The 20,459-nt window shown below is 34.6% G+C and overlaps 1 protein-coding gene across 1 annotated transcript; it reads right to left on the bottom strand.

Annotated features, from left to right (window-relative positions):
• Positions 1-17,522: 17,522 nt before the first annotated feature.
• On the bottom strand, positions 17,523-18,772 carry LOC131434117 (fibrinogen C domain-containing protein 1-like). Its single transcript, XM_058600761.1, has 3 exons — positions 18,627-18,772; positions 17,724-18,560; positions 17,523-17,670 (listed from the first exon to the last, which is right to left on the bottom strand). The coding sequence occupies exons 1-3, from the start codon at positions 18,770-18,772 to the stop codon at positions 17,523-17,525; spliced, it is 1,131 nt and encodes a 376-aa protein (XP_058456744.1).
• Between the last annotated feature and the right edge of the window lie 1,687 nt (positions 18,773-20,459).

The raw sequence follows: 20,459 nt of genomic DNA, 5'->3' as shown, positions 1-20,459 counted from the left end.
TTTTAGTCGCTCCACAAACATCTTAAATGCGCACTTTTTCTGTGTTGTGCGACATATCTTTAGGGAGCAAGACACTTTGCAAGCGTATGAGTAATGTCAACAATATGTGCGTAAAAACAAATTCCTGCGCTTCTTTTTCTGATTTTAATCAATAAATCTTCCATATGGTTGAAAAATAAACCAATCAGTTCATTCAGCTTAAAATTGCAATTCATGAAGAGCGAAAATTTTAGTCCAAACCACTTCCGTTTTTCTGAAAACTGCTCGAGAAAAATTGTTTCAGTTTCAGCTTACTTCCACTAACACATTTGATTAGCAACAAATACATTCCTATATGAATTTTCTCTAGCAGAAATTATTGCGAATATTTTTAATTCGCAAAAATTTCTGCTAGACCTTTTGTAAGTAAACCCGCAAAATAGGAACCTTTAATTTAACACGCGAAAGGCAATGAATGTGGAATGTTATCGTAAAACTATTTATTTTTGCGGAAAACTGCTTTTGTAACAGAAAGTATTTAGTTTTGTTTATTTTGTGTAGCTCAAGCTAATACAAATGCACTGAAGTAGTGTTGCTAATTTTTTTATTAAAAGAATTAAAATCTACATTCATAAAATGTAAGCAATTTTCCATCAAACGTTGGCGAAAAATTGATCAAAACAGATATTTCATCCAAAAAGTCAGGCGTAACATTCGTTTGAGAATAAATTATTGCTAAAAGAGATTGTTTGAAACTCAATCGTTCAAGCTACTTTGATGAACTGGTTACACTGCATATAAGAATACATAGATCTGTGACTTGCGTAACAAATAAAATGTACGTAATATACTCTTGATCCTTAAGTTCTTCCGTTGTTACGAATAACAACCATACAACTGATATATGACCGTTTTAATTTTAAGAACTTCTCATGTAGTAGCGTGTGCTTCATTTAAAACAATTGTGCAACTGAAACAAAAACTCATGCATCGATCTCATTTAAAATGTAGCAATAAAATCAACGAAAAAACAATTGGAAACTCATGAAAATTACCAAATATAATTTCTAAAGCAGTTCGGTTTTACATCTCATCCAAGTCAGTCGATAAAACAAAACCGCTTACGTTGGAAACAGAAGAAACCAAGTACAGTATTGTGTAGAGAACAATAGACCTCGAAAATGAGTGAACCAAACGAACAAAAGCTACCGCCGACACGAAAGAATACAATTGTTGTTGACTTCAGGCAGTGCAAAACTCGACCTTCGATACGAGAACTTGAAGGTTTGCTTAAGGAGCAAATGCAGCTGGACATTAAACGTGTGCATTTACTTCAATGCAATAAGACGAATAATGTTGTTTACATCCAGTTTTATAAAGAGTTGGATGCAATTCAATTCGCAAAAGACAATAACAATGTGCACTATGTGGAACATGAGAACATTAGGTACAACATTCCAGTATATATGGATGATAGTGCTATAGAAGTGCGTGTGCATGATCCTCACTCAAGCGTCACCGATTATTATATTCGCAAAACTATGTCCCAATACGGAGAGATTCTCTCTATCGAAAAAGAAAAGTGGAAGAATTTTTCCCCGGTATTCTAAATAGCGTACGTGTATTACGCATACACTTGAAGAAGCCTATACCTTCTTATGTGATTTTCGGTCAAGATACAAGAATTCTGTGCAAATCACTTGTTAGAAAAAGGGTGACAAGAGATACAACTCAAAAAAAATTTATTAAAAAAATCGGCTCAATCGGCTACGTAAAGCTTGTACGCAAATAGGCCTGAATAAAAAATATCTTTTAAATAAAAAAAAAAATTTCTAAAGAATAAGTATTATATTTGATTTTCAATATAACTACTTGTAACATAAACATGGATCTTTTAAAATATTCTGCACATTAAAATTCATAATGCTAGGGTAAGGGCTCCCTATTTCATCTCATTTGTAAGGACGTCGCCTTCAAACCCCGATTTAGCCACTAAAATCACTGTAACTATTTCATATTACTGCTTCATTCGCCTTGCTCCACGTTGAAAATTGATTCACATTTCTTGAAAATTCAACTAATATTTACAAAACAGCTAAAAACACTAATGATGTTTTCACTTCTCTGCTCCTAATTTCATCTCAATTGATTTTTATCCATCCTATCGTTGATCTTTTATTCATCCTATAAATTAGCAATGGCGACAGCAATCAAAACAAAATATTCCACTATTACACTCTCACCCGCATTCGCATGGCTGCCAGATGGCTGACTAAACGCTGCCAGCTGGAAAAATATGGCTTGCAGACATTCTGGTGACCGACTGCCTTACCGCTGCCAGATATACAACTCAAACGATACAACCGTACCCACCAGGATTTTCCCACATTATTATTATTGTTAAAAAATTTACTCGTTGAATTATCTAATTAATGGGGCAATGACTTACGGAGATCTAAAGAACTATCTTCTAACATCATTTTATTAGTGAAAACAGATAGAACAGATATGGACTTTCTATGCAAAGTAATACATATTTTCTATGAAAATACCTGGCATCTCTGTGCACAGCCGATGAAACACACGCACACTTCACAGCGTTATGTTGGCGTATAGAGGAATGAAACCAGTGCTACTAGATTATTTCATTAGTATTTAACACGTTCTTTCTGGTAATATTCGAAGCAGAAACAGTTTTATTGAAATATTAATATCAATAATATAATTAAACTAATGTCACGGATACCAAAAAAATATTTTTTGATGATAATTTAAAGAAGATAAACAATTTTTGTTTTGTAACATTATGAAATAACTTGGCAACTTTGCGAAACCAAATGAGATGAAAACAAAGCGCAATCAAGTGAACGAAGTGAAAAACTTTCATCTCATATTTTTGAAGACTTTTATTGCTTGTCGGGTAAATTTTGAAGTTCTTAATCGTTAACTAAACAAGTGGCAAGTGAACATAACTAATTATGAAGTCATCCAGCATTCAATGGTAGTGTAATTGTGCTAAATAGTGATCATGTTTTGAGACGAATCGATTAGTAGATATTCAGAAACATGACGAACTGTAAATCTTGAGACGAAAATGTGTCCTAAATTGAAAAGTGAAGTTTATTTTATATGAAAAAAAAGATCACCGAAGAATTTAAAACCATTTCTTTCAATAGGAAAGTGTGACAATAGCTTTTCAAATCATTTTAAAACATTTCACAGTTTGCTTCCGGTAGGTTGTAAAATATTATTCATGTTCAAAGTTATGAGGTGAAGGGATAAGATGGATATAGGAGCTCAGACGAAATAGGGAGCCGTTGCCCTACATATTGTAGAATTGACCGTTCGTGTTTTTGTAAATAGAAAATCGACAACGAACTGCATTTTTATGGGGAACCGTGTATTCGTTCGCCGGAAATTTTCAAGCGTCTAATGCGTTTTGATGATTGTACACCAATTTCTGTAAAAAGTACAGCTTTTTATTGAGAATCATCGGAATGGTGTCTAAAATATGCATAAGATAATTTTCTAACAATAACAAATTTACAAATTATGAGATTATTTTGATAAAATTGCTGTTGTAATGAACCTGTAAAATCAAGAAAATATTTTTTTTCTATATTTTTCAATATGAAAATGGTTCTGGAAACGTAATGTATTATAGTATAAAAATAACAGGAAACATGAATATGTGAATATTTCAGATAGAAATGCTTTACGTTTTGCTTGTTTCTATCAAAACAATATTTATCAGACAACTAGCTTAAACAATAAAACAGTTTTGTTTTTTATCTTAGCGGGTCCGACTTTTGTGATACGCACTGTAAATATTAATTTTGATAAGACCATGAGCTGAAGTAGCACAAACAGGTTGCTCAAGCGGTAAAATATACCATATACAAGTTTTCTGATTGAGTTTTTTTTTTTCATTGTGTATGTAAAGTTGTATTTATAAAACTTTTACGATGATGTTCTCATGGCTGTAAGATTTGCACTCATTTCAAACCAATAAATCTTGCACAACTTTTTATCAAATTGTATGTTTTGAATTTCAAATCATTTTTTTTCCTAAAAATGAAAATAAACTGCACTCACTAATTTTAAAATTTCTTTATAGGAAGGTAATAGAATAATTACTGGATAAACTGAATTTTGAACGGAGCTCCGGAGACCCGTAGCTTTATATACCATTCGACTCAGTTCGACGAGATTGGAAAATGTCTGTGTGTGTACCTTTCTTTAAGATTTTTCTCTCCGTGCAATTTTCTCGGAGATGATAGAAATGATTTTAACAATCTTAGTAGCTCTTTTGAACTTTTGAACTCTACTAACTGGTTGTGAACCAATCTCGCCAACCAAGATCAATTGGCTGTCACTTCCGGTTCCGGAGATATAATAGTATAAGTGACGTAGCCGACAAAAAGGTATAAAGTTCGCTCAAACTTTGGAAAGATTTTCCGAGGGCTGAGAGTCATATACCAATCGATTCAGCTAGACGAACTGAGCAAATGTCTGTGTGTATATGTGTGTTGTCAACAAAGAGATCGAAATCTCAGAGATAACTGGACCGATTTCGATCAAACTAGTCACAAATGAAAGGTCTTCCCGACGCTGTTGAATGTTTTTGAGATGGGATGTTTACTTTTTGAGTTAAACGAAGTTTTATGTCAAAACTTTTTTGAATTATACGAAGTTTTATGTAATTTGTTTTTGAACTTGAAAACAGAATATGTTTTAAGACGTAGATTCCGCACAGTAATAGCTATCTAACAAGCTTTATATTGTAAAAATCCATTCATTTTAACGAAGATATCGATTTTAACGAAGATATCAATTTTTTCCCTTATTCCATTAGTAGGAGTTTTACACACTCGATGATAAAGCGATGTTTCGGAGCAAAGTGAAACACAATTTTCAACACTGTTTTAGGCAATTATTTTTTAGCACCTAAAAAACTATGCACTTCATGACGTTTCGATTTTAGTACGGTTTTTTTTGGCATCATAATAGTTCGAACATGACATATGTATTAGAAGGATGGCAGTATTTCAAATTCAAAACAATTTCATATTTATATTGATGTATAATGCTTGCAGAAATAAATGCTGAAAGAACACAACTTCTTACACCCTTATACCATTCGAAGAAGTTCGTCGAGAGAAGCAAATTTGTGTGTGAAAAATAATTTCATTAATGGCTTAACTTATCTTCTTCCAGCTTAGACTCATATGAACAGTCCTATGCTCCCATATAAGGTTTCTGAATTTCATTTGGATCCGACTTCTGGTTCCGGAGCTACAGGATGATATATGTAATTAAATTAAAACAATGTCACTTATTTCGTCCATCTAATATTCAAATGAAAGGTTTAATAGGTTTCGTACACCATGGATATTTCTTTTAATAACAGAGAAACACTTCTGTTTGACTTATCATTTAAGAATGAATGTTTTATTTAAATCAATCACTTATTTATATCCTAACCTCTCCTAACTTAGCTAAGTGAGTTTTACAGTATGGATTACTAAAAATCCGGGAGGAGGAGTTAGAACGCGCAGCGTAAATCTGATTTAACCAATGGCATTCGTAGTAACGTCTCGGCCATTGTATGATTTGAGTAGGAGAGAGTGAGTAATGTTTCTAGACAAGTGTGCGAGTGCGATACAGAAAGGGGAGGGTGAGAGTAGTCAGGTTAAACTCTCGTGAGTGTCGGTTCGAGTCAGTGTGTTTTCCTGGGTTACTGTTATTCTAGGTCATGTCGTATGGTACTTGATTGAGAGAGGTGTGGGACGTGAAGAAAAGGGAAATGACATAGCTGTTTTTATTTTTTGGGTGACATAACGATTTGAAACGTGACGCTGACGCTTCCTTATTTATTGTTGTCGTATGGTCGCGGTGTTTTCGTTGAGTCGAAGTAAGTGCTGACACTTTAATTGCTTCATGTAGGTGAAGTTTATATTTCAAGTGGGTTTCTGGGTTTTCATGACATGTTTCTAGGTTTTCGTATCGGGGTGATTTTTATGGGTTTTTGTTAGGTGCATGTGATCTGGATAGTGTTAGAGATTTAATGCCGATGTCTCATATTACAAAGGTCTTAAGGTCCTATATAAACTGCTTGTTTTTTAATCAGATCCGACTTCCGATTCAGTAGACACAGGGTGATTAGTGTAAACATTTTACATAAATTTATCGGGTTTATCGGGTTCACAGATTTTGAGAGTTGACTACCAAATAAACTTATTTCAGATTTACCGGTATTCGGTTTTCGATGCCGCAAGGTAATTAAAATTTTAAATGGAACACACTACAATGTCTCTAAGAAATTCGAATCTGATGAAATGGTTTACAATGAGTTTTATCCGATTCCGAGTTTCAATTTTGAAATAACAAGGTGATGAGTTTTCAAAATTCAAACCATAATAGAAGATGTATTTCCCTGTCATAGACGACGGGTTTGAAGGAGTAAGCGATATATCAAAGAGAAAGCATCTCTCTGATTAGTCAATAGATACAAAAGCTAAGCTGTTGGAAGAACGCGAAAACGTTAGCTATAATTTCGCTTTTATTTATAGAAATAGAAGCGAAATTATAGCTAACGTTTCAGTCCTACGCGTAGCATGCTAGAGGTAGGTTGTTGCTAGATAGCAAGACAAAAAGCGCCATAAAATGATTTGAAGCTTTAATTGGTATGCTCTGATCTTGTGTTATGCAAGCTCGAATGAAATTCCATGTTATGTCGTTTCGCCTGAGAAATTGACAACTTCCCTGGGTAAATTTTAAGTGCTTAAGATTATTTACTAATTTATATAAGATGAACTCGCTTGATAACGAGGAAAAGTTAGTCGCAGAATGGTAGAGAAACTTAACGCTATAAAAATAACTGCTTGCATACAAAACTTGAACACAAGCTTGGCGAGGAGAAGCTTAAATATCAAAATCGTATCGCAAGTATGTACAAAGATATAATTGCATACATTTGGGATATTGGTGCGATTTCGTCGGCTATAAAACAAACAATGTTCGGTGTTGATTTCTAATCAAGATCAATCTAAGCAGACTCTCGTGCAATTGCGGATTCAAAAGTGTGACGATTGATTGAATTGTTTGATTGTAGAGCATTAGAAATTTTGGTTGCCTTGTTCCACATCAATGGCTCGAACAACCCCATGGGGCTGATACTTGTAGTTTTTTTAAAATTTTTTACACACTTCACCGTGCTATTTCGGAATTGGTCATTAATGTAGTTCTGATGGGCGTATTTAAATCGATTTTTGTCTTCAAGATTGATAATTCTATAAAGTTTGTAGTGATCAGGACTATTTCACCCTATTCTTTCGGAGCAATGTTATCAAATTAGAGAAAAATAGTACAACACATTCTCACATCTGGTATGCATATTACTTATTGAAAGCCTTAATTTTAAAACTAATTATTCAGTGTTATTGTTTCTTAGAGCTGAAGCGAAAATATTGCATCTGATTTTATAACAATTCGTAGATTCGATTGCGAGTAATTTTCATAATAATATGGTGACTCTACTTATCAGAAGATTATTGATAATTCCTAGGTAATGATAATCCCAGAATCCTAGAATAAATTAGTATCAGCTTAAATTTCACTAGAACAATTAAACAAGGGGGCTGGATTCCACTAGGAGATTCATAGTACTTATTATCTTTCGCCGGATCAGCCTAGATGCCGTGTGGAATCCGGTGGAAAAAACTGAAACCAAGAATAGATCCACTCCGTTCCTGCTTCTATCTCGTAAAAGGCGACGGTTATCAAATTTTTTCAACGTTTCACATCAGATTACTCTATTTTACTAAATTATCTCTTCAGTCCACTTCATATAACTTATCTATTTCCGGATAGCTTTGGAGAAAACTTTTATTTGGTATTATTTCTTCTTCCATGTTATTTTTTGTTTTTCAAGATTATAAATTCAATGATAAAATTCAACTTTTACACAGATGGATCGGTATATTGAATAAATAGTAGGAAAATATTTGTTTGTTTGATAAATTAATAGTTTTTATCGGTAGCCGGCTACCCAGATCAACCCATATGTATATACCCATATATAAGTAATTAAAATTATAAAGTGGAAATAATAAACAATCAAGACGCGCGTGAAATCTGTTGAACTTTGTTTGGTGATTTAAAATGATTTGATATAATATATACGTGAATACAATGAATCAACTATTTTGTTTAACCCTTTTCTCTCGCTTATTTTGTAGCAGGTAACTCAATTGAGAAAAAATAAGAAAATTTTTATTCGTTACGCGATAGTATTTCGAATTTTCCTTCAGTATCCACGGATAAGTAATATGAATCAATACATCCCGGGACTTCAGTTTCGGATATTGCTGAAACGTTCACTCGGGAAGTCTGTGAGTTTGGTGGTGCATCCGAGCATCTTGAAACCGGAACATACTGAGTCGCGCGCGAATACTACTATTACTGTAATATTTACTAACAAATATCCTTCTCCCTTAAAACTTGTGGAGTATGCGGTAGTATATAAGGCCTTTAGCAATAACAAGTGTTGAACTAACATCCCTTTCCATTCCTTACTCGATCTACGTTCGGGCCTGGCCGGCACCGGTACTGATCAAAGAACTCTGGGGTTACCAGAAGCTGTACATTGAAGGATGATTTGCCAGTCCCAGGTCGAATGATCTAGGCATTCCCTGCACAATTTTAGCTAATACCGATCAGTAATGGAGTAGCAACCAGTGGTGGTCGCTCAAGCTCAAGGTCAAGTTTCACTAGAACAATTAAATAAAATGCTGTCAGAAGAGACTAATCATTCAAACCGTGCTAATTTAAAGGCCGTGTATGATTGAAATGAAGCCAAAAACTAGTGACCAAAGATACTTTCTTTGTCAGAACGACGACCCCTTTAAACCATTATCACACGAAGTCTCAGTGTTAGTTTTACGTTCCATGTTTACAGGTAATCATTTCAACTTGTTCAAATTGCTCAATATAAAAATCTTTTACATAATATGATTCCGAATGAAAGTTAGCAATAATGTGTGTATTACAAATTGCAATTCTAAGACGCTAAATGCTGGATTCGACGTTTTTTTTTTTGTTGCTTTCTAATTCCATCCATGAAAAAGCTTCCCTCTGGAGCTGATTCAAATCTAAAGCGCAAACACAGAAACGCTGTGACTGTCTTTACAGATCACTGATGAACAGTTGATTACTACTGAAGTAAAACGTAATCCATGTCGAAACTATTTCCTTTTAAGGGACTGCTACAACTGCTAAACCATTTAATGGATGCTGACAAGTATCCGGAAACGGAAGTTTTATTTGCGGCTATCCGTTTTGTCCTAATCGCACTGCAAGAAGAGATTTGCTTCTACTGTCATTCAAGGAACAAGATAATCATTTTCAAATTGGTATATAAGTGCTTCTCAGGAGTAATTGTACATCGGATGCAATTGCACGTACAGCAATAGAATTGAAATCGAAAATAGTCACAGAGTCAATGGGACTTCCAAGTGTCAGATGTGCGGAAAGGTTGAATGGGACACGTTACCATTGATGAAAGTTTTTATGCATCATCTCCGCTTCGAGTTTTTTACTCGGAAATGTGTTTTTGTTACGATGAATGCGAGATTCGTTTCTTGCATAAAACAGGTAGTAAGAAGAACAAGTAAAAATAACTACGTGTTTACTAGCTACTGTATCATGCCTTCCTGTGTGTCTTGGATGTCATTTGGTCCATACAACAATGTCGCCTGAATTGGGTTGTGTTTTATAACCCTTTAAGAATTGCAAAATCAATAAAAATGCTTAGTAGTCCGTTTTTGTTATTCTAATATGTCTTTAAATGCTAAAACATGTAAATTTAAGCAAGTGCTTAAACGATGGGGTATGTTTATTTAATACATATTTAAATCATTCTTATAAAACTCAATCACTTTACGAATTACGTTCTTATGAATTGGGTTATATGTGGTTTTATGTCACCGGTAAATTTTTTTTTGCTAAGTAAAATGTCCCTTTTTGCCTTTCTCATAACACATGGATCAATAAGTCCCGAGACTAAAGCATGATGATGGCGCTCGTAGTAAACCAGTTACCACGTCTTTCTAGAGTACTAACCTTTGCTTGAAACGGGTCAAAATTTTAAGTCGATCCGACCAGGAACAGCTGAGTTATCGAGGTTGGAGTAAAGTCGTTTTGTAGTTTGTTTAAAAAATGGAAAAAACCGAGTTTCGTGTTTTGATAAAACATTGTTTTTTAATGGATAAAAACAACGTGCAAGCGAAACAATGGATTGAAAAATGTTATCCGGACTCTTGTCCATCAAAAGCAACGATTTGTCGGTGGTTCGCCGAGTTTAAACGTGGTCGTACCGACACAAATGACGCGGAACGCTCGGGTAGACCTGTGGAAGCCGTTAAACCGGAAAATGTGAGTGAAGTGACAAAAATTATAATGAAAGATCGTAAAGTGAAGCTCCGTGAGATTGCTGAGATGACACAGATATCATATGGAAGTGTATTTACTATCCTTCATGAAAAATTGAGCATGAAAAAGGTTTTTTTCCAAGTGTGTGCCGCGATTGCTTTCGATGGAACAAAAACAGCAACGAGTCGATGATTCAGAAAGCAGTTTATCGCTATCTACTCGCAACAAAAAAGATTTCTTGCGTCGTTACGTGACCATGGACGAAACATGGATACATCACTACACTCCAGAGTCGAAGCGGCAGTCATCTGAGTGGCGCACAGCTGGCGAAAGCCGTCCGAAGCGTCCGAAAACGCAGCAGTCAGCTGGCAAAGTCATGGCGTCAGTTTTTTGGGATACGCATGGCGTGATTTTCATTGACTACCTCGAAAAAGGTAAATCGATCAACAGTGGTTATTATATTGACTTACTGGTGCGTTTGAAGGAGGAAAACGCAAAAAAACGACCGCACATGCAGAGAAAAAAATCCTTTTTCATCAAGACAATGCACTCTGCCACAAGTCGATGAAAACAATGGCGAAATTGAACGAATTGGGCTTTGATCTGCTTCCCAACCCCCCATACTCGCCAGATTTAGCCCCCAGTGACTACTGGCTCTTTGCTGATCTTAAAAAATGCTCCAGGGAAAAAGATTTGGCTCAAATGAGGAGGTCATCGCTGAAACTGAAGCTTATTTTGAAGCGAAAGATAATTTTTTTTATAAACATGGTTTTGAAGAATTGGAAAACGTTGGAACAATTGTATCACCCTAAAAGGTGATTATGTTGATGAATAAAAAAAAATTTTGCAAAAAAATGTTGTTTCCATTGTTAGTCTCGGGACTTATTGATCCATGTGTTAATAAAGAAATTATTCTGATAACGAGCAACTAATTAAGCTACTCCTGTCTGGGGTAGGACAATCTATTTCTGCCGATTTGCTTTAAGATTTAGTTTCGCGATGCGATTTGTATTTTCGAATGTTATCACTGTACTTAGTTGAGAAATAACTTTCACTAAACTTCGCTAGCAATTCATAAAGTACAAGACAGAGGTGTTTGCCCTCGGCATCTTGGAGCTAACGCTGTGTGCCTTATGAAACATTGGAACATATAATATCACGATTTGATTTGATTCACTTTGAGAAAAGCATAAAAGCAGCTGAAGTCATAAAGAATGCTTTCAAAGAATTGTGGAGGCGTGCATATTTTGGGATTCCCCTGTGTTTCATCACCTATCGTTTTTAACATAGAATTCAACGTTTTGGATTTTGCTCAATGCTTAGGATAAAACGAGTGAGAGTCACTAGGCGAAGAGTGTCGTTACTTGGTGAATTTAGCGCTGGAATGTTCTGATAAAAACTGTTCAAGTAGCCAAACAAGTGATTTATTATTCCGTCTAGTCGGGACTTTTTTCCCTGCTGTCACTACTGTGCAGTTCAAACAAGACAGATTCAATAAGAATGATTTTTGTTATCTCAGAAAAGTCCTAGGTCAAATGTGCTTTCGTAGCGCGTCTCTTACAAGTCAACTGAAACTGTTGGTCTATGAGTGAGATGTACATTATGTTTGCTTTAAAAATAAATGAAAAATCGAAATTTTGTTTTAATCATTAGAACACAGATGATTCCTGAAGGTAACAAGCATTGAGGACTATACTCGAAAAAAATTGCAACAGTCAAAAATTATCAGCCAAAATTAATTTTAAGTCACATACGAAACTCTAAATAAAGGAAATAAATATACACATATTACCTATGTTTTTACGACATTGGTTTAACCAACCTTGTCTCCTAGGGTAAATGTTGAGCCTTGAACCTAACCCTAGCATCAAGGATGGCATTTATCGTATCAAAGAACGTTCACTGGCAACTCTTCAACGATTGAATTAGTGCCATCAAAGAGAGACGGAAATCATAGCAACAACAAAAAACCGGCATGGTTCATTTAACATAGAATCGACACCAGTGCGAGAGCGAATTTCTCTCGATGACATTTCTGAGAATCAAAGGTTAGCACGCTGCTGTGGGGATCTTCTCTGAAGCAACAAACGGTCGCTTATTATCGTTTCGCGATCCGATTCTATACAGGCAGTTGATAATTGCAATAGAATCATTACATACATTACTATTGCCGTTTATTCTAACTATGTGCATATAACCTTTGTATAAGTTATGTCTATGAAAATGTATGTGAATGCTCCACACAAGGGTTTTGAAATATTGCAACCTAGTATGGAAATCATCAAGTTGAATCATAGACTCGATTTTCTGCGGTAATTGTCAACTTGCGATTCTCTCTTGGGAAATTCCACACAGCATCGATCATTATCAGACTGTAAATTTTTTTTAAGGGCGTGAAATACTCTGAGTATGAAATGGAGCGAAGAAATGTAGCAAAATTCTCTCACGGTTCATGCATTGAGAGACTCGAGTTCTTGTAGCATCTTCTACCGGATTGAAAATGTTGTATACAATATAGATAGCAATATAGCAGCTTCTGTCGGCAATCACCTACACTGCCTAGAATGCTCTCGTGACTTTTTCTGTACGTAAACACTCTTTGAGGTGCATTTTTACCCCAAAATTGAAATCGGTCTAAAATTACTCAATTTTGTTATATTTTCAAATAAACGGTACAGTTTTATTTCAAATCCTATCGCGAAGAAGCCTTTAAAACAATATTTGAATTTGGTAAATTTTTCTATGAAATAATTTTATTTTGTAAAACAAGTCCTTAAACATAGCAAACTTTCGCTTTTCTCTTCATTTTTTATAACTCTTGCATTTCAAAACCGTTTTTAAAAACTTTGTTCGTGGCGTTGTAAAGGTTTTGAAATTGTTTTATTGATAAATGGTATTTTTCCTTTGAACCAGTTAAAAAGTTTATCTATTAACACCATATGTAGGTGGAGCTATTGTATATTACTTATGAAACAGATGAAAGGTCGGGGACGGGTATAGCGTGATGGGATAGTCGATGCCTTTCACGCAGCCCGCCTGGGTTCGATACCCAACCCCGCACATAGGGTCAGAAAGATTTTCTGGTCCGAAGAGGCGAATGACCTAAGATGTTAAAGCCTCTATAATTGAAACAAAAAAAAAAGATGAAAGGTCTTTTTATCAGTCCAAACGCCATTGTTTTCGTTACTTGATCCATTGTTTACTTCTTGAGTTAGAAAATATTTTATTTCAAAATTTGCAGTTTTTTGACAGTTTTTTACTGTCTCAATTGACCTCATAACCAAAATAGATTCCAAAATCCAAAAATTTTAAAAATCTAGCGTTGTATTACCTATCAAAAAAGCCATAGTTTATTAAAATCAGTGGATTTTGCCTTTCTCACACAGGCTATGCAATCACTGTGAAAATTAACTTTTTAACCGAGGCCCGGAGGGCCGAATGTCATCTACCACTTGACTCAGCTCGACGAACTGAGCGAATCTCTCTCTCTCTCTCTCTCTCTCTCTCTCTCTCTCTGCATGTGTGTGTATGTGTGTTTGAGAGAGAGTTATGAAACTGACTTCTGGTTCCGGAACTAAAGCGTGATAAGTGGAAAATTACCATTTACACTGAAGACTTTTTTATGCGAGTTTACGTACCGCTTAAAAAAACCACATAAAAAAACCGCATATCTATGAAAATTCGCATAAAAAAACGCATAACTCTGAAATTTCGCATAAAAAGAAAACCGCATAACTCTGAAACTACGCATAAAAAAAACCGCAGAAGGGAAACCGCATATTTCTGAAAATTCGCATAAAAAAAACCCATAACTCTGAAAATTTGCATAAAAAAAGTCTCATAAAAAACGCATAAAAAAGACCGCATTAAAATAGACCTTAGTGTACATTAGTATTTTTTCACGAACGATGGTCAAAAAACAGATCGGTACTACTGGTTCCCCCTTTTCCTATTTCGGAATCGCCGAACGTAGTGAAGAAAATCTCAAAAAAAAAGGATTCACTTCGATTTCTAAGCGATGCTTGAACCGATTTTCAAAAAGCTTAGTTTAAATTGAAGCTCACATTGTCTCAAAAGCTACTGTGAAATTTCATCCGGATCCAACTTCTGGTTCTGCAGTTACAGGGCGATGAGTGTCAAAGCTTTCAAAATGCCGTATAGAAGACAATAGAACACCGGTACGTGCAACATGAAAGAACAAAACACAATACGAACGATGCGTGCTTTGTTCTATTTCGTACACACTATAAAGGAAACGAAACGGTTACGGATGTCTGCTACAGGTGTGTGATATTGGTAAAAGACAGTGACAGAATAAAATGATGTTAATGTATTGAAAAATTTATTTGAATTTTCACATCCGGTAGTACAGTAATACCGTGCCAGTGGTGTAGTGATGCCAACAATAATAATAATAGTAATAATAATAATAATAATAATAATAATAATAATAATAATAATAATAATAATAATAATAATAATAATAATAATAATACAAATAATAATAATATTAATAATAATAATAATAATAATAATAATAATAATAATAATAATAATAATAATAATAATAATAATAATAATAATAATAATAATAATAATAATAACAATAATAATAATAATAATAATAATAATAATAATAATAATAATAATAATAACAATAATAATAATAATAATAATAATAATAATAATAATAATAATAATAATAATAATAATAATAATAATAATAATAATAATAATAATAATAATAATAATAATAATAATAATAATAATAATAATAATACTAATAATAATAATAATAATAATAATCCTACTACATGTTTTATGCTGCTGATTCATGCTGTTTAGCTTGACTTACATATGCAGAAGTAGCAGAAGCGCAGGTCATCCGGATCAATGAATTTAATCTGATCAGATCAAAAAATGGTATGAGCTTTTCACATGTGAAAAAATAGTAAAGTTATTTACAGTTTCGAAATTGTGAGTTTGAACGACTAGTTGCTTGCTTATTCAAATTTGCCTGTCCCTGGCTATATTAGAAGGTATAATCGATAAAAATGTAAGAAAAAATATTCAACTGAATCTCCTGACAATTCCAGAATATTGGTTGACTATTTTAGGATAGCGTTTGCCAACGACGACTTCAAGCTGTATTTGATTCAGAGCAATGCCGATTGGTATTACGAGACGACTTACAATTATTTTGGACATATGATAGATAATAAGCATTTCCACCAGAAATGTTTAGTATTTTTACTGCTTCTGCTTATAATTAGTTTCTAAAATTCTAATTTTAAAAATGTAAACCAGCTTCAAAGAAAGTTAAAAATATATCACATCAGTAATTCTTATAGGTATAACACGTAAAATGTACGACCAACTCTAATAACATTCATTGCCATTCCACTTAAACATCATTGGAATTACCAGTAACTTTTATTAGTCTTTCACATAACAGTGTGTCTTAGTGACTTGCACATAGAAGTTATATGAAAAGCTACATGGAAAAATATTATATATTTTTTCAAATAACTTCTACGTGTTTTTTAATTTCAGTGTATATTATGATAATTGGAGTGCGTATAACCAAAGTGACGACAGCCGTTCGTTTGGAATGACAGCTTTCAGTTCCAAACGAGCAAACGACCTGTCAATAGCAATATAAAGCCTAGGACAGGACCAGACAACTGGCTTCTTTTTCCAGAAAAATATTTCTCTTCTTATTCCGGTTTCTCCCTGCTGTAAATTATAAATGCCTCGCGATCACTGTTGCCAATAGAGATAATTATTCATTCTGAAAACTTTCTCCTCTTATAACATGCAATTATTTATCATTTGAAAACACTTAGACAAATGTTATATCGGTCAAAAATATAGCTCTGGATTCATTTTGATCAGATGTTTGTTTTGAAGAAAACGTTTAGTTGAAACTGCTTAATAATTTTTTTCTAAAACACTCAATTTTGGGTAATTAATTTTTGCAGCTTAATTAACTAAAATATTCAACATATTCTATTTGAGAAAAATAATAACATACAGATGTATCGAAAGATTCGGTGCTATTCTCAACCAACATAATCAATATTCTCGTCCATATTACACTTCGTGATTTCAGGCTTTCTCCTTGTATCATCCAGTGATTGTTAAATTTACTCGTATACTTTCCGCATTGACAGGATTTAAAAACAAATTTAACTTAAATCTTATTGAAATTAATAATTTTGAAAAGATGACCCGAAAAATAAAATATCCAATATCAATCTACATTGTTACCGACGATACTGACAACACTTTTTCTACCACCCTGCAGTAATCTTGATTTCAACAACTTGTACTTGCTTATGTCAATTTCAACCAATCACGAGCTGGTCCGAAATTGGTCCTAAAAGTCGATTAACAATTGTCAGGTCCTGTCCTAGTATAAAGCTAATGACACTGCCAATATTTCGGATTAAATGTTTTGAATTGTTGCCAACATTACGGATGAGATGTCGTCACTCTTGTTATAGGCCTCTAATGATAATTAGTTGACTCAAGTCGAACGAAACTAGTTTTTCTTTCAAACTCATCAATGAAATCAACGAACTTCATTCGAGTGCTTTACAGTTAGATATTCCAAAGAAGGTGAAAAATATTCATACAACGAGAATGAAAATTTTAAACCCAAAGCCAAGTAATCGTTCATGGGCACTTGTTCTGGACCTTGCATGCAATATTAATTTTAGCTCACAATTTTAGCTGTTCAATGGCTAAATGCAAAATCGGATAAGTTTAAGTAACTTTGGAGGTTTGAAACCTCCGTTCATGTATTTCTGCATTCAAACCCCGGACCAAATCATAGAGTACGAGAACCAGACACAGATTTTGGAATGTATAAATCTTTCGGATCTTGCATTTTATGTTTTTTGTCAACTTTTTTAAAACTAAGTTGCAATTATCGAATTTTTGCACGAGGCTGAGTTTGTGTTATATGTTAGGTAATGCTACCGGTACTCAAGATTTATCATGTAACTATCGTTTATCATTTTGCAATTATATTCTAGAGCTATTTATCAGAAAATATCACTCAAATACATTATAAATCCAATAGCTATGGATATAGAAAACAGTATATCCTAGAGTTCATTACGGAGAACCCGCCTTATCATCATTCGAGATCGCTTCAAAGAATAATCGTAGCCTCTGAACGGATTCCACGTCATACCTTTTCCGTGGAATTTGGTGTAATCCACTGCTCCTCTCAGGTATTGTCCATTTAGATTACTATGAAAAAGATCTCTTAAAACAAATTCAACTATTTTTTCAATCATTTTTACCTGTGATGACCGCGCCGGTACCACCAAGCACCAGTCCAATCAACAGCTCCATTGTTTCCCGGCAAATCGTTGTTCATATCCATGGTCGAGAACTTAGTTTCCCGGTGATAGTTCAGTCCATCTCCGGCCGTGCCGCTGTAGTCACCCAGTTTCGTAATAGCATAAGATTGATGCTCATTTCCAACTGCGAATCCGGAATATTTCGCTACCACAGTGCGGTTTTCAAAATCTTCCAACTGCACATGCAATTCGTGGGGAGCAGAGTAAGTCAACGCGTGCAATTTGTCCAACCCGAGCCAGAACTCTCCGTTCAAATTTCCGAACCCGTTCCTATACGCTTTCCAGCCACGATAGAAATCCACCGAGCCATTGAAGCGATTCTGTATCACCACCCATCCTCCCGTTTCATACTCCTGATCGCATAGTACCAAAAAAGCTTCGCCAAAGCCTGCTTCCGGTTGAAGTTTCTCAATTTGTGATCTATTCGTTGGAGCCACATCGCAACTGTCGTAAACTTTCAGCTCTGTCGGTAGAAATTGCTTCGGTTGTGTTTCAACTCGTTGCAATGATGATTCACCCCTCACAGGACGCAGTTCGTCTTTTTGGCGACGACCTTCGACTAGCAACGACTGAATGATGGCCACACTACCCGTTAGCGCGTTTAATTGCTCGCGTGAATAGTTTTTGAATTGTTGAATTTCCTTTCTAACAAATTCCACGTCCGTCTGCACAGACTGCACCGACCAGCTGATATTTTCAACTTGTTTGAAGATTTTATCCAGTTTTGATTCAAGCAGTGAAAACTGTTCTCGTGATGCAGTTTCTACTCGAGTAATTCTTAAAAAAAAACAATCGAATAATTCTCATTAAAACAAAACGTTGTCTTACATAGGCTAAACTCACTTGGTGTCCAAAATTTCCAGTTTTGCCAGCAATTTCTGATAATCTAAACCTGGTTGACTTCCGCCGTCCGACGATTGACCATTTACGATTGCTATACTTTCGACGCCATAAAGCGTGACGAAGACGAACGCCCAGAGGCGGCACATGTTTATGGTTCAGAAGCGCGATTTGAACTGCCGGCTGTTGACAGTTTAAATTCGGCAATAACTAGGGCATGTTTGGCACAAATGTTTGAAGTAAAATGGAGACGATACACTACGAACATATTTTACAATTTTGCGGTAAAAATGACGAAACATGAAATGTCGAGCTGTCTGGGCGTTGTTATCCTCCTCATATAATGGGAATAATCCAATGATTGTGAGAAACATTCTATAAAATTATTCTCAAGTTAGCTTGTGTAAAACCAAACTCATTACAATATATCATATCAACCCAGAAGATTCAATTTTTGTCCACCACTGTATTTACCTTCGTATGATTATCCCAAAAGTTTCGATTATTGCAGGGCAGCTTTTGAGCTTACGCTTCGCGTGCGAGTTGTGCTTTAAGCTCGTTATGAAACGTTACTGCTCGAAAGCTTGTCTGAAAGAGGATAGCGTTAGTCGAGCAGTTTTATCCACGTACTTGAATTTGAGGCAAATACGGTACACACTAATGTAATTCTGCGAAATTTTGAACAAATAATTTTAAAAATAGCTGCACTACCCATACTCACATATCAGTCCCACACGCTCAGAAAAAGTTACAAAATTTGAGTAGTTGCTCGTGATTATTATGAGTAATTTTTACTCTAAATTTGAGTTTTACGTATCGAATTTTAGAATACTATTTCAGCGAACCGTCGAAAAAACGAACGAAAAATTTTGTGATATCATTCCCTATTTTCTGTTGCTCAAATTACGTATCTGTGGTTAACTTTGTTGGTAATTTTGGGGAAATTTCTATGGCTGCAATAATACAATGCCGAAAATATTGAAATTGACGCTACAACGGCGAGGAAATTGCGAGGTAAAGATTAAGAAATAATTTTGAAATCTAGAATAAAGAGTACGTTTTAAGGGTTTTCGAGCCATATTAAAAAGGTTGTGGCATGAATACCAGTTGGAAATCAGACCAACCTTTCGTGTGCTCCGAGTGTGATTCACTATACCAAAGATTTAAAAGCCTGAAACGTTACTCATCTTGAAGATCATTACTTATCGTGAATAACAAATCCAATGTTTTTTTAGTCGTAATTTTCCTTGGCAGGAATCACTAAAAAATAAGTGAATTCGCTGCAAATTTACGGAGGGAGGTCTCACAGCGTCCAGAGATAAAACAGTAAACTATTAGTAGCAATAACACAATTTGCGGTTCGTCTTGAGTTATACATACTGTACTTATATTTAGGGTAAATGCTACAATTAATTAAATTTAATTTAATCAATAATTTAATAGAAATAAAATTTTACTCAAAATTTGAGTGTCAATTACTCTTTTTTGGCACATGTACAAATAAAGCATTACTCAGTAAATGAGTAGATTTTACCCAAACATCGCTTTCAATGGAAGAACTCAAATTTGAGTAATTAAGGAGTTAGCGTAACTCTTTTTTCACTTTTTCTGTAGTAGAGTGGGATCTTACTGATTTTTGAGTAGCTATTTTTAAGCGTGCACATGGATTTTTGACACTTTAGAGTTAGTTTGATCACAGAGAATAAATAAACAGGCTCGCATATGAACTGTGGGCAAAATTTGCTCATTAAGCGTGGCGAGTAATTGCAGATGTCATCGAGGTCGACACTAGTTTAGGGGCTACATTTACTTCAGGCTGATTTTTGTTTAAAATTA

The sequence above is a fragment of the Malaya genurostris genome, chromosome 3 (genome assembly GCF_030247185.1).
Source record: "Malaya genurostris strain Urasoe2022 chromosome 3, Malgen_1.1, whole genome shotgun sequence".
NCBI lineage: Eukaryota > Metazoa > Arthropoda > Insecta > Diptera > Culicidae > Malaya > Malaya genurostris.
The sequence above is the reverse complement of the archived record's forward strand: the minus strand, read 5'-3'. Positions and strand labels throughout refer to the sequence as shown.